Genomic DNA, 16,057 nt, shown 5'->3' on the forward strand with positions numbered 1-16,057 from the left:
ATTTGGTTCAAGCATTTATACAAAGCAACTTAGACTTGATTCACAATGATAGGCTCTGACAGACAAGCCAAGTAACCAGACTTTCACCACATCACAACTGGTTATCAGACTGAAAGTGTTCCGTTGTTGGTGTTAATGCCCCTGCTGGTATGGATTTGATCTCTCTGTGGTTTTGTAGTTAGTCCAGCATTTGGCCATCACAGTACCAGCAGGGGGTCACATCCCTACAGGGAGTATGAGTAGAGGGGGAACCTGGGGGCGTCATGCTGGTCACACAGAGACTACTCAACCATTACGGGATTGCCTGCTGGGAAAATTGTGGACACCTATAGATCAGCCAGCATTCGGCCAATCAATTTGCTTTGTGGCTCGCTGCCGGGACGTCTGTCTCTCACCCCGTGTCCGTCCCTCTTGAATCGGGGCCTCGTAGAGGACAATAAAAGGATATGGATGGACTCACGGGAGCCACATAATTTCAGTGCAGGCATCGATCCACCTGGTGAAGATTAGGAAAAAGCACTAAAGTGCAGGTGGTCAAGATTATTTAAGTTACTTTAGTTGGATACGTTTTTAAAAACTTTTGTACTGGTTGTTGGTGTGCTTGAAATTCTTTTCTGATCAGTTCTGGTGTGCAGCCTCACTCTCTTACCTTCATCTTTTCCTTTAGTCCTGCATTTTTGAGAGCTGAGCTTCTCCAATACCGTCAGCAAATATAATGTCAAGAATCATATCTCTGGGTAAGCATGGCTAAGGCTGGACTATTTTAATTTGGCTGCACTCAGAGGATTGAGAGTTTCTCTCTTAGCTTGACTTTATTGACAGATCTCCCCCAGCTTAAATGAAAACGTGGTCTCATAAATGCAGGTTCAAACTTTGGCACTCTGTTATGGGCCTCAGCCTTATCTGACATTGAAGGGTCTTTGCAGGAGTGAGTTAGAGCCAGAGTTTATTAGGTATGGCATCTCTTAATCATCCAGGCTTCTTCCATTAGAAGCTCAGCATGAATGAGCACACATGGAGACAGATAAAGATAGAGAGGGACATAAGGAGAAACCGGAGTTGGGCTTCATTGCATGTGTGGGTTGCAAGCTCATCTAATTCAAACTATCAGTCATAAAACTATAAATCTGGCAAAGTTTAATCTAAAGCTTGTTATAGCTAATTGTTGTCACCATCGACACTGTTAAATGGGTAAAGAACCTATTCAGTAATGAAGTGTGAAGCACGCAGATGGATAAAAACGGCTCTCGGTGCCGACGGGTGTGTATTTAATTGATAGAAATGGCCATCTGAGGTGAAGCAAAGTGTGTGTGAAAGAGTTAAGCTTCTCGTTTGCCCTGAAACCAATTCATGCAGCGCCAGAACGGCACCAGACTTCTTCCTGCTCCTTTTCCACACATTTTTAATGTCTCTGTCATAGTTTGTGATTTATTGTGATCACAGGTCATGTATAATTCTCTGGATCACCTGCAGGCTTCTCTAAACCTTCATCATCCTCACCCTGGCAAGCTGAAATCAATGCACTTCTTTAAAAGATGTGCAAAGACTCAAACTTCACTTACAACAGAGTGTGAGCTGAAATAGTGCTGCAGGCTTGTCGCGCCCTGTCGAGCTCCTCTTCCACGGAGGCATGTGCATGTTAGGATCATTAACAGCATCACCCAGTCTTTGCCATTCAACCGATGCGATGCCTTTCAGTCTCCCTAATTCAAAGCTCTGACTACAAAGCTTTTTTTTTCCTTTTGAGGCTACCGCTTCATGAAGGCAAGATACGATCCATGTCCTCGCCCTGTCTGTCCCTGTGGCCCCGTCACAAATATACCCTCACGGTATTTGTTTAAAGGGTTCAGATTAGTAGGCAAAACTTCAGAGTTCGTTAGACTTCTTACTGACACTCCTGTCACTGCGACCCTTTTTTTTTCTTCATCAAGCCTTGGGTTGTGGAGTTACAGTAGGTCTAATTGGGGCTCAGTCTTTTCAGACCTCTCGTTATGCTCCTGAATGACTTTTGTGATTCACTTGCTGTCTTATTCCACAAATGGTTTTTACTGTAGACGCTTATTGACGAGGTAAAGGATCAGGAAGGTAATGTCCCTTTTTTTCTTCAAAAACCTATTGTGGTTTTTTACAAAATTATAAAAATCATCACTATCCGAATACTTGTGGAGCTGATTGTATAACTAATCTACAAGTAGCTGAGTGGTAAATGAAAGAAAACATTCATTCATTAATTTTCTACCGCTTATCCGAACTACCTCAGGTCACGGGGAGCCTGTGTCATCTCAGGCGTCATCGGGCATCGAGGCAGGATACACCCTGGACGGAGTGCCAACCCATCGCAGGGCACACACACACACTCATTCACTCACACTCACACACACACACACACACACACTACGGACAATTTTCCAGAGATGCCAATCAACCTACCATGCATGTCTTTGGACCGAGGGAGGAAACCGGAGTACCCGGAGGAAACCCCGAGGCACGGGGAGAACATGCAAACTCCACACACACAAGGCGGAGGCGGGAATCGAACCCCCAACCCTGGAGGTGTGAGGCGAACGTGCTAACATCTAAGCCACCGTGCCCCCATGAAAGAAAACACTTTGGTAAAAATTATACCACATAGTGTATAGTAGCACAAGTTTCATTAGTCATCACAGGGATGTTAAAATAGCTATGGCTAACCCTGACGCAAAGCTCACGTGCCCTTTATTCACCCTTGATAACTTGCAACTTGACGTTTTTGCTGTTGGATTTGCGTTACTTCTTTGTACATGGTGTGTTAAATGTTTTTACAGACAGAGAATCCTGTTTATGCCTAAATTTCACACTGTAATCAGGCTATGTGGAGTTTAGTTCGAATGTGTTTTTCATGAAAATGCCTCTGTAAGAAAAAAACACACACACACACTTTATATATATATATATATATATATATATATATATATATATATATATATATATCTTATCGCCTTGTTTAAAGGGCAGAAAGGGCATGGCATGGTGAGACATGGGAAAGTCTCTTGGAATTTGCTGATAGTAATGTTGATCTTGCTTCTCTTGAGTGCTATTTTTTCCTGCCTTTGCTATCCCACCCTTTTTCTTACATTACACAGACTGGATATGTCTGGACTCTGTGCTGTAGTCATTATAAATAGCCCAAATCTTTTTTTTTTGTGTAAAAACACAGCACAAGTAATTAAGCCGAGTGCTGTTTTGGCCCCGAGATCATGTCTTTGATCTTGAGAAAACATTTTCTCTGACATTTTTTTTTTATGTTGTTTATTTTAGTACTTTGGCACCGTCAGCCTAATTCCCACTACAAGGTTGTGTCCTATTCAGGACCCAAAGACTTAAAGATTTTACAGACTTGTGCTTTATGAAGTCAAGAAACTTGAGTTTTTTTATTACTACAATAATGTAGTAACTCGATTATGATTTATATTTTAGTTGTGTTGATTCAATCCCATATAGAATTATAACCCTGGCACTGGTTTCTGTTGATCTGACTGTTTTCTGAGCTGTTTGTTACACACACACACACACACACACACACTCACACACACACACACACACACACACACTCACACACACACACACACACACACACACACACACACACACACACACACACACACACACACCCAGCCCTAAATCTGTTCATAGTAGTGTGCGTGCTGCAGAAAAATGGTTGAGTATGATGGTGCCTCTTGAGCTAGCATTAGTCCCCTACTCTCTTCTTAAATTGCTAGCTCCCTGATGTTCTGTGTTGATCCCGGCACGCCGAATCACAACAGAACCAGTAGGGGTTTAATTGTGTCGTGACAACACTCATCACTTTTGATGAGCCCAAATTAGAGAAGCAGAAATTGGTTCCTGATGACATCACAGCTTGGGATCTGAAGTCTGATGACATCACAGCAGGGGGTACTCGATCCCAATGACATCACCCCAGGGTTTCAGCATCCTCATGACACCTCAGTGGGATTTGACCATACAGCGTGTGTCACTGTACCCACCTGACCTGGCCGGCCCTTTTCGGCACAGTGCCTACACTCACCATCAGGCTCTGACTGGTTCTGTTCCGTTCTACCCCTCAGACTCATTCCTCAGAGTTTCAAATGTTTCTTGAAAATATGAACCCAACTCTATGGATACACATATGCCCGGAAAAATCCTAGAGACAAACTTCATGTGAATTGTGGGTAACTGAACCAGCAGGACCTTCATCATCTACATCTACACTCTCAGATATAAAGGAACCTGCCTGAAAAGTTCCTTTTCGTAGAGGTGGTACACTTTATTTATTTTACACTTATAAGGTTTATTTTTTAGATCACTTCAAAATACATTTCTATATTATATATATATATCTGTATACCTTTGCACACGTGTATGTGGCTACGGAAGACGGATACGTCTTCGTTGTAGTTTATCTATCTCTGCAGTAGCTTAGCTAGCTATATATATATATATATATATATATATATATTTTTAGAAGCTTTCCCACGAATACACACACACGGCGCTGGATGTCGTCTCGGCATGGTGCGGTTCTCGTCCTGCCAAAGTGTTTCTCCTGCTACAGACCCCTCTTTGTGCGCTTCATTGTCGTCTTTGAAGTGGAACCGTTCTTTCTGGTTCGATCCAAGAGATCGGGAAGTTCCACCACCCTGAACGGCAACGTCCGCTCATCAAAGCAAAGCCAGACAATCTGAAATAAATATGCTTTTTTTTTCTTCTTCTATTTTGCTTCACTTCACTGGACAGAGTTAACCAGCTGCATCATTTCAAAGCTGTTAAAATCAGTTTTCCCCTCGTTTTTATCGTCGTTCTTGCTTCACATGCCATTTTGTGGGATTCCATCATCATTCTTCTCAGCAAATACTGCTGGGAAAACCCCACCATGCTCCCAACATCGAAGGCTTCGTTAAAAGTGTCCCGTTACAGTCGCCGAACAAATGTTGTGCGAGCTTCATAAAATTGGCATTAGGGGAAGTGATGTATACCTCCGCATAGCAGTTCGAATGATGTCATGAAGCTTCTAAATAAGCAGCAGTACAATAGAGAATTAATAGGAAATAGTAACACGTCCGTCAGCAGCCGGAAAAAAAATATACACACATAACCAGGTCTTTGTTTGAGTGTAAATACACCATGTGCGGTGTGGGCGAAAAGATTTATGAATTCATGAATTCAGGAAGCAACAAAAGGGTCAAAAATTGCATAGCGGTGGGATTGCATACAAACAAACAGGAAATAAATGAATATTATAGAAATGAGATCTGAAGGCATGTGTATCACTGTTTTATCCATAATCTTCTCTTTCTACTTACTTTTTGGAAAATAGATACCCTCGATATACTGTAACTTCATGTAACTGACTGGAAATTCTTAATTCTTCTCAGAGATAAATAATGTAGAGTACTTCGCCTTGAGCGCTTTCCTCTGCGTGTCGTAGGACCTTTTCTGTTCACGTCACTCTCCCTTTCATTGACAAGCTCCAGTGATTCGTGGCCCTGATCCAGACAGCCCACTCTGAAATGTGGTGACATTGCGGATTATGACTGACAGCAGGAACAAGATTTACAGCTTTTATCTTTATTTTGCTTATCCAAGTGAGGTCCTTGTCTGGGGGACGAATAGTTCTGTGGTATTTACCCTGAGCACTGGAGCTATGCAGGGATGTTTGGTTAGCTGATTAGGACTCCTTCAGGGAGTGCAGATATTTAGGGAGTATTTTCAGCTCAGCTGGCCTGCTCTCGATGTTGGGGTGGCATTCCTGAGTGTCGCGTTAATTATCCTCCCCTGTGTAACACCACTTTTCGTCCCCACCGTATGGGAAATCTCGGCCCAGATGAGGCAGGTTTTTGTCTGTCTGTCTGTCTTTCTTTCCTTCTTTCTTTCTTTCTTTCTTTCTTTCTTTCTTTCTTTCTTTCTTTCTTTCTTTCTTTTTAGAGAGCATTAAAGTTTTCCCCCTAACTCTCGTCACTAGAGGATAGGGCCACTAGGTACTTCACACTCCTGTTCAGTTTCTATTCACGGTGCCTTGATGCTATTATTTATGCACCTGTCTTCATTAGCGAGCATTACGACTTAGAATAATATTACCAGTTTACTACCTTTTAAACATTTTGTAACCTTTAAACAAAGATAAACGCTATTAACGAACGAAAATAAGACCGCAGTCATCTGAAAAGGATGTGATTGACAGCATTAAGTTTTGATCCCCAGTAAGATAAACGCAAATGCAACATTTTAATTTCATATATTTTGCAATCTATGGGCTATATATATATAAGCAAAGTTTAAGTGTAAAACTAAATTTAAAATTCTACAATAATTAAAAATCCTTGACATGATGACCTGTGAATCGATGCATTTGTTTTTTTGTTTTTTTTAGTATTATAATTCTTATAACTTTTCATTTTGAACTAGTTCATTTTCATATGAACTACATTGCAAATCCCAAATGAATGAATTCTATTACATTATTTATTCCCAGCAATAAGATAAGAACCTTGCAGGTCCTGAGAATTGACCATAATGTCTAGTATCGTATTTAGTTTTCATCGGCAGAAATGTTATTGACCTTTTTTTTCCTTAGTAAACCTAACGATGTAAATGTCTATCATGATGCTTTCTGAATACCAATGAATTATCCAAGTGCGCTTTTTCTAACCTCTCAGAGTTTGTGTCTCTCACTTCCATTAATGTCTATATTTTGTTAAATCAAGCTTCGTTCTTGTACGCCGTGGTTCCAGCAGACACACGATTGATCCTCTGAGCTTCCCCTGCTAATCTCAGCCTTATGGCTGTTTGAAGACTGCATTTGTTCATTAAAACAGCCTACATTTTTTCTGCTCTTATCTCAAGGCCTTGGCTTCATTACATCGTTACTTGTTCATAAAAATGTACTTTGAAATATGAAGCTTGAAGTGGTTTGTTTTCTCGGTGCAGTGTGATAAGACGATGACGGAAACATGATACTTCTGTCCTAAATGGTGCACTCTGTCTCTTTGCCTGAGACGGGAAGCTTTCCTCAACTCAATAAGACTCATTTGGAGAAGTCCGTACATGGTTGGACACATTGTGTGCTCTTTTTTTTTTTTACCCCTATTTTTCTCTCTCATACCCCCCTGCAACCTTCACGAACCCACCTATATGGTGTCTGACTATCTCTGTCTATCTGTCCAATATCTATTTTTATTCCACTCTGCCCTGTTCTGGTCTGCACTCCCCAGCCTCTCCTGTCCTCCCTTCTCTGTGCCGTGTCCTCACCAGGAATCTCTCATGCAGATCCTCTTCCATGCTTTAAGAGCCTCCCTGAGCTGCTTAGCTTTGACACTCCTTTCTGCAGGTCACAGGTCTCTGTTTACACACAGCGATAAAGTCCCCCACTAGTGCTATATTTAGAGCTTCTCTCCCACAAAGCTCTTCACTCCAACGTCCAGTTAATGCCAAACCCATAATGTCTGTTGGACGCTCAGCAAATTCCCAGTAATGAACAGTTTCACAAACTTTTTATTTTCTTTCTCTCCTCTCAAGGCTAATACAAATGCAGGTTGGACTTTGCTTTTGAAGAGATGCCATGCCTTTACCTCTAGGGACATCGATATAAACACAACATTGACATTTGGCTCTCAAATAAATGTCCCATCAAAGACACTATTTCATATTTTATTTATTCAAATGGACCGATGCAATTTTCTGTATTTCCAGGTTCGGGGAGAGAGAGAAAAAAAAAGTTCTACTTTTCCGTTAGAATACCAAGGTCATGTTCTGATATCATAATGATTCCATAAAACTGAGCCCAATTTATTCAGTCACCATATTTGCATAAAGAAAGGAGAGACAGTGAAAGAAGCGAGTGATGGAGTGAAATGGAATTAGTGCGCTGGCCTCCGTGCTGCTCATCACTTTCTTTTTTTCTCGCTTGTCCTCTGGCCGAACCTGATCTGTATTCTGCCGTGTGACGGGCCGCTGCTGGCATCCAGTCAGGGACACTTTCCTCTGGCAACTAACTGGCCACAAGGACAAAGTGGACACTCGGCCAATTTAAATGACTGGAAGCACGCAATAGAAGGTATTAGAACAACCTGTGTTTGAATAGACAGATTCAAGCAGGGTGGCACTAGCGTTACCCGTCCAGGTGGAAAGTTTTATCCACAGTCAGAGTTCATTTATGGGCCTGAGATTATTAGTGAACGTGGATAAAACGGATTCCAAACCCGGTACCGCGTACGACGGCTTATTGCCGAAGCCGTCCCTCGGACGTATCGGACTGCGAAGCGTACTCTTAATCTTCCTTTGCTGATGCTGAATTCATTGGGAAAGTATTCTACTTCAAAGCACCTTTCATATGGAAAGAGTTTGAGAAATCTGCTGTACTCGCGCTGCTAAACGACTTCAACACTCGGCTGACGACTGACGGAACAGCTCGCACGTGTGAAATCATGTGCCTATAATGTGAAGAGCACAGGCGTACTGTACCAGGGTCAGAACTTGTTGGATGACTGTTAAATAGACCTAAATAGCACGGCTTATGAAAGAGAATGCAGAAGTTGTACATCTTATTACGTCGGCAGTATTTAATGTGTTTCTGGTAGCGGTTTCCTTTATCAATTCACATGTTCATGGAGGAGATATATAACATATATTACATAACGCAAAGTAATGAAATTAGGTAGATGTTTGTTTTTCTCCCTGTGTATCCTTTCAAGGCATTTGCACACTTTGTGTTAATTATAGACGAATCCCCTGTCAGAATATCACTCTCTCTCTCTCATAGACACACACAGACACACACAGCCTGAGGCAGTAGATTAGTGATGTAAATATGAGCTTTGTGAGTGGTGCTTCTGCGAGTTGAACCTGGTCTCTGGTGCACGGGGGTGGCAGACTCCTTAAGCGCTCACGCTGGGGCTGAAATTGCCCTTCCATCTCGTTAGGGGCTCTGGATGTCCCTCAACACACCTGAGATTGATGGCTGAGGAGCTTTAAGTGGTCGTCCGGGTTATTAAAGGCAAGGGAAGCCAATTTTTGTGTGGCGCAGAGCTAATCCGATCACACATTAGGAGTATATATTGGAAAAGGAAAGAGGAGGAGCAGGGTTGGGGTTTGTATGTGGGTCAGACTATACTCACATCCAGGCGAATATTTAGCATAATGGAGTCTCCGACTCAGACCCTCGTGTCTGCACAAAAGCCCCTGTGTCCATGCCTGACACATTTCACAAGGCAGCAGTAAAATCTCATTGCGGCTGTTTTTTGGATGACGTTGCAGCGATATTTTTTTTACTAGCAATGGCCAAATGACATGAGAATAAGCATCATGACTTTGTGGGAAAACCCCAGTTTTATCAGTTTTATTCCGAGAAGTGAAAATGGGTCCGGACAAATCTACACTGTAAACTTATAAGAACGCACATGATGTTCAGCGGTACTTCTAATGCGCCATGTTCGAGGTGATCGTATACGGATTGATCCCTTTAGAGACTCGGATCCTGTTTAAAAAATGAAATTCTAGACAAACGAATGAACCCAAGCTGCTCCTGAACCTGTTTAAGGGATCGTTCAAAGGCATCTGTGAGTCGATTTGCACCATAAATTGAATATTCTTGCTCACTTAAGGCCTGCCGAGATGAAAAGAGAAAGATGAAAAGGAGGATGAGGAAGAGGGAATGTCTTCTTTTGCATTTCGTTCAGTCTTGATCTGTAACCGGCTCCGGCACATCTGCTGAAGATTTGAACGTTTCCTGTGTCTCTGCTGGACTTCCCAGCCAGATTTGTTCCATTACAGAGGCTGCTTTTGACTAGCCTTGCTTTAAACTGAGGGAAAAAAGGATAGGATTCTAGGATTTAGAGGCATTTTGCAGATACAACTGCTCAAACCCGGCCGTCTCCTCTTGTTAACGTTTGCCGAAATGTTATTTTCCCCCATTTTTAACACCAACTTAGAACTATTATCTACAATTTCACATAAAGTTCATGCCAGACCACGTTATTATGTGTCTGGAATTAGGGTTTTGTAATGACATTTACCAAGGTCAGTGTGTGTAATTTGAAATTTTTGTGTTTGTCTGGAGCCGTTTTACATTGACCTCTCAGCCTAATTCCTTACTTTAATCTAACACGAGAGGCAGTTGAGCAGGTCTTGCTGTCTCAGAGGCCTGTCACCTAGATGTGATCTGGACATGAGCTGACCGCAGGCAGACACAGCGTGGAAAGCGTATTTAAAACTCATTACTGAGTTCTGAAAGTAATTTAATACTCACACTGCTCATGCTAATTTTATACTCACTCTGCCATGGCTCCTCGGGCGTCATGATTTTAGGCAGATCCCAAGGCTACGCCATGCTGCTTCTTCGATACGTGTTCAGCACTGATGTTATATAACTCGGGATGGTAGCATATGGGTCCTCGAATCAGACAAAGAACAACCACCATATGTTAAGTACTGAAAGATGGCAGGTGGTTGCTGCAGGGTTCGTCTGGTGAGTAGAAGTACCAGAAGCAGACACAAACAGGATCCGTATCATTTCTGCTCCCAGAGACTTGTCATCAGACCCCATTTTTGTCTGCTGGTACTAAAAGGCTACCAATTGTTATGTAATCCTAATCCCCTAGTCTCGGTCTAGCCGCGGTCACAGACCGTAAATTTGTCCTGCTCAGAACTGATGTTTTTATTTATTTATTTATTTATTTGTATAGCGCTTTTTACAATAGACATTGTCTCAAAGCAGCTTTACAGAACATAAACATAGAGCAGAAGGTAAACATGAGGAATAATATAAAGAATTAATATAATAAAAAAATCAAGATTAATAATAGATATACATATAGTTCACAACGTGTATGTATTTATCCCCAATGAGCAAGTCTGAGGTGACTCAGGCAGCAGTGGCAAGGAAGAATTTGTAAAGGAAGAAACCTTGAGAAGAACCTCATCCTCATATGGGTGACACTAAATATACAGTCAAACAAATGTTGTATTGGTGTAAGGATCACATGGAGTTCAGATCTCCTCTTTAGTATCACAGACTCCAGCTTGAGCTGGTAGATCTGTAGAGGTCTCAGGATTCTCACAGAGTCGCCCTCATCTCAGTGGAAGACGTTGACGTATGAGTACGAATAGCCTATTTTCCACCGTATAGCCAAATAGTTATGATCAAGGAGGAAAAGCGTTCAGACGGAATGTCAATATGAGCACGGTTAAGCCTGTAATGCTTTCAAATTGCTTTCAGCACTATTTTTTGTAAGGCTTGGTTAGTACTGACACGACACGATACTGACACGACACGACTGGTGGGATAGTCGACACAGGCGTTCACAGGCTGACAGGAAAGTTAGCAAATGGTGATCACTTTATAAATAGATGGAGATGCATGTAGTATCTGATTCAGTTTGTTGCAAATCTGTGGTCATTTTGTTAACATTGAGTCAGGTGCACAACGTTGCAGACTCTCTGTTTCGATATCAAAATCAATTCTGATATTAAACTGAAAATAATTATTACCCCCAAAATAGCCTTTGGTTACAGTATGTGTGCTCTCTGCACATGATATTTATGACTAGAAGTTTATGACTCAGGTAATTAAAAATGCTCCGTCTCATCGCTGCTGGCCGTCACGGACATGCGGTAAGCGATTTCCTCTGTAAAAAAAAAAAAAAAAAGATGGCTTTGTGTGAAAAAGAGCACATCAGTCCAGTTGCCTGGCTGGACCACTCTTACCTGACCTGTAGTTCAAGTCCATTACACCATATCACTTCAGAAACATGTCTATCTATCTTTATTTCCTATCCACTGTTTCCATCCTAGTCTGGGTCTCTCTCTATGGGGTAACAGGCTAAAGCTTGGCTCAAAGATCATCATTGTCGAGGCTCCTTTCTTTAAGCTGTAAGGGCCCGGGCTTTGTGTCCGACATGAGTATACTGCTGTTTTGCCGTCCCGCTCGACTGCGGCACTGAAATGTGTTATCTGCCGGAAACAAAACAGCCGAGCTGAAGAAGCTGTAGGTGGAATCGGCAGTGCCGTGTAGGACACGTGCTCCTCTTCTAACCTGAATGGGATCCCTATTATGCAGTGAGACAGCTAGATATAAGGAGAAAGAATGAGATATTAATCCTCTCTGTGTCTCTGTGTTTTTTTCTCTGTCTCAGACATGCATCTGCAAGTGAGGCGCAGTAGCGATCCGGCTCTTGTGGTTTTGCCAGAGACTCCACTCCAACCAGAGGAGCCTTCCAGGAAGAACCCGACACGCTGGTCCACCACGGCTGGATTCCTCAAATCCAACGTCACCAGTGGTACCAACAGCTTGGAGCGCAAGGTAAGACCCCACAAAAAAATAAAATAAATAAATCTCCTTTATAATGAACCATACGTTGCTTGATGTTCAAGTTTCGTTAGAAAAAAATAGGCAAGAGGTAAGTAAGAGGTATCAGGGCTGATGTTTTTATAAAGCTCTGTGTAAATGTTTAGCCTATGCAGGCCAAAACCTGACTATAAATTCCCATCTAGTTCACACAGGTTTGAGTAACCCCTCGTTTTTTCCCGGCTTATAAAGTTTCCAAGTCGAACGCAATCCGAACCCTGAGGTTTTCATCCCCTTTACCTGGACTATCCGTGTATCCTTACATTAAATAGCACGTGCTGTTCTACAATTAGCTTTTCTGTTTAAGGATTTAATAATATTTTGTTCACACTATCTGGGTGACCGGTCAGATGAATTCACCTAAAAAGATCATGTTCTTTAAAGTGTAGATGGTTCGACTCAAAAGCAACAGAAGATGATCACCGAAGATTTTTTCCACCAGACTAGTTTTATCCCCTCTGCCTGTAGACTTTATATGTTTGTACTGTATACTGTATTCTGGCTTTCACTTTATTCTGAACATCTGCAGCCTTACTCATCTATTCCTCATGACAAACCCTGCCTGCGTCGGTCCGAAGTCGTGCGGTTCGTCTTATAGCCGATTCCTTTATCTACAGCAATTCTCAGTGCTATACAGAAGGCAGAGCGCTCCTTTGTAGTGCTAACGTTAGCTTTGTTGTGTGGCTCACTTTGGAGGTCAGTGCCTTTGGCTCCTAATGAATCATAGAGATGCTCCTTCACTTTCTTCTCCCCCCTCCCCCTCTCCCCCCCATTGCAAACGAGTGAAGAAGAGGCCAATTATTCTCTCAAAACGGCCCTCCTTTCTCAGCAATGACGACTCTTCAGTGCCTTAGAAATGGTAATATAGCGAACGAAAGGGTGGAAGCGAAGGCGGCGGGGAGGACGCTGTACCCGGAATGTGACACGGCAGCTTGCGATGAGATTAGCGCGTCTCGCTGTTTTTGCTCGTAATCCTATTTAAAAGCACTCCGCTTGTCTGGGTTCACTGTAATCCAGCACTGTGCTATCATTTGACTAAGACTGAAGAATTAAGGTGTTTTTACCCCAGTTTTTCCACTTTCCACCAGAGGATTGTTTGTGTTGTCGGAAAGTCTGTTTGTGGTCGATAATGCCAGGCTGTATATAACACTCTCCTGTAGTGTTTTGATGAAAATAATGTGAGCTTGTGTAACAACGTGAAATAGGAACTTGGATTCAATTTGCTCTGATTTAATATGCTCCTGATGTCTTTATGATCGAATCGGTATAGTCTACTATATCTTTATGGCTCTTTGGGATTTCCTGGATATATACTGTACACCGTCCACATATTTAGCATGAAAATCCAGATGTGCTCTATTTAAAGAGGTATCTGTGTTCTTTTCTGGCTCCGTCCTTGCAGGCTGACTGGCCTTCGACGCATAATGCCATCACTCCTTTTGTTATACTAATCAGTGCAAGTAAGGTCCACGATTTCCTGGATGGTCTTCAGTCCTCTTTCAACAGACTACAATGGCGCATGGACGCATTCTCGCAGATCTGCCCACATGTGTATGTATAGGACACGTATCTAGAGGGTGTCTTGATCGATAAGACGAGACTCACAGCCTCTCACAGGAGATGAGAAGTTTTTTCTTTTTTCTCTGTTTGAGTTCAAGTAGCAGAGACCGAGGATAGCAGATCCCCCCCCCCACTGATTTATATTCTTCATGCCTGTGTATTTATGTCATTTACCGTGTCATATAAATTAATAAGCAGGCTTCTTTTATCAGCCGAAGCTCTGAGAAGGCCTGTGGTGTTGATCGGCGGCCATGGTGACCCATTCCTTTACATTCCCGTCTGCTTTTCATTACCATGTGCCCCGGTTAACCATATGGATCACTTTTCCAAGGCATTGTGCAGAACTCCTCATGTGGATCATCTGATTCTATAACCGGAGACGTTTTTGTTTTTAATGCGCCGACGTCTGTAGCCACGAGCCGCTGTGCTTGGCAGGCTTTCTAGGCCGAGGCCCCCGACGTGTGAAACTAACCTGCGTTATGTCCGTTGTCTCCGTACAACCTAACAGTGGAGATGCAATTCAAGTGCCTGCGCTTTAGGGCATTTGATTTCACCTCCAGATGAAATAACACTATAGGCACGGTGTGAATTAGCAGCGTGTAATGGAGATAATTAGCGAGGGAAGGAATGAGTGCATGTCGGAGACCTGGCTGGAATGAGCGTGTCTTTGTAGGGCTCGGGTCCAAAAACTTCCTTGGCCCGCCAATCATAATATTGCTAATAACAGCTCAGCGTGGCGAGTCTGTCATATCCACGGGTGGCATTACTGTATTCTGTATTTATGAGTTTATGTCAAACACAGATAATTTCAGCACAGCAGTGGGAAAATTTCAAATATCTCAGACCAGTTAATTAGAACAAGAATCTACGCTGAGTGAACGGAGTGTTATTTAGAGATACGTGAGTGGATTCACTGTAGACAACGTTTTATTATTTTGTGTAACGTGTGTGTGTGTGTGTGTGTGTGTGTTTCTCCAGGTGAAGGGACCAGCTGGGTACCGTAGTCTTCCTCGGGACACAGCAGCATGGGCCAACCAGTTCCACCGAGAAGGTGCACGCTCATCCCTCAGTGCCAACCATCCAATGGTGGACCGCTGGCTTGAGCGCCAAGAGCAGGTACTGGTTAATTCTTCACCAATCAGAGCTCTTCAGGCTTACTCCCACAATGCATCTCTGTGTCTGGAATGCCATTTGGTGTCACTTGGCTCTATTACATCTGCACTGATGAGTGTTTGTAACTCCAGTTTACATCCCAGCAACTCAGAATGACACTCAACACTTATAAAAGTTTAGATGAGATACCTAGAACAAAATAACACAGAACAACAGAAATAACGAGACAAAGACCCCTGAAGTACGGCGGACAATTTCTCTGACCTTGTACGAGAGCACCACACTCTGTATAGTTTAGCGTCGTTCAACCCATCTAATGGGTGTCTCTCTGGCTCTCGACACACACTTGCTCTCAGCCCCGTCAGCCCTTCAGCAGAGGCGTCTCGAGGTGTGTGGGCGGCGTTTGAAACCCATAAAGGAGCGGAATGAAAAAGGAGAGGTGCGAAAAAGGAGATTGAGTCGTTGGAAGCACGGAGCACGCTGGAGGGAATTCACTTATTAATTTTCACAATCGATTTTCTCAAGCTGCCAGGATCCATTTCACCCTCTTGTTTCCATGCTCTCACCTGCATGCATTGGCTGCACGCATCCGTGTGCGTTTTTTTTTTTTTTTTTTTTAGCTGGAAGAAGCTCTCTTTGGCTCGTGCATCATCATTAAGGCTGTGCCATGGCGTGGAGAGTCCTGGCTGGATGTAAAGCTAGCTGCCGGCTGGTAGCTCAATTCGAAAAATCAGTCAGTCAAGGCCCGAGCTGGAGCTGACAGTGTAATTTATTTCAGCCATGCTCTGTTACAGAACAGCCTGAACCCCACACGTACACCTCTCGCTCTCTCTGCTGTCTCTACAGTATCTCTCTCTCTGACTTACCCCCATTGCTCTTTCTTAGTTTGTACTTAGACTTTTTAAAATTCAAGTGGAGGCTGGCTTATGCACTGTCGTCCTCCCTCTCGGCTTTCTCGCATTTATGAGCGATTGCGTTTTTAATGCCATTTACAGTTTAATGTGC

The 16,057-nt window shown here is 42.8% G+C and overlaps 1 protein-coding gene across 4 annotated transcripts in view; it reads left to right on the forward strand.

Annotated features, from left to right (window-relative positions):
• pard3aa (par-3 family cell polarity regulator alpha, a) overlaps positions 1 to 16,057 on the forward strand; it is a 409,979-nt gene that overhangs the window by 148,463 nt on the left and 245,459 nt on the right. For all 4 annotated transcript variants that reach the window (XM_027149211.2, XM_027149213.2, XM_027149212.2 and 1 more), the window contains exons 4-5: positions 12,168 to 12,334; positions 14,918 to 15,055. In XM_027149211.2, coding sequence (XP_027005012.1) covers positions 12,168 to 12,334; positions 14,918 to 15,055 — 305 coding nt within the window. The remainder of the gene's footprint in view (positions 1 to 12,167; positions 12,335 to 14,917; positions 15,056 to 16,057) is intronic.

This window comes from Tachysurus fulvidraco, chromosome 3 (assembly GCF_022655615.1).
Source record: "Tachysurus fulvidraco isolate hzauxx_2018 chromosome 3, HZAU_PFXX_2.0, whole genome shotgun sequence".
Lineage (NCBI taxonomy): Eukaryota > Metazoa > Chordata > Actinopteri > Siluriformes > Bagridae > Tachysurus > Tachysurus fulvidraco.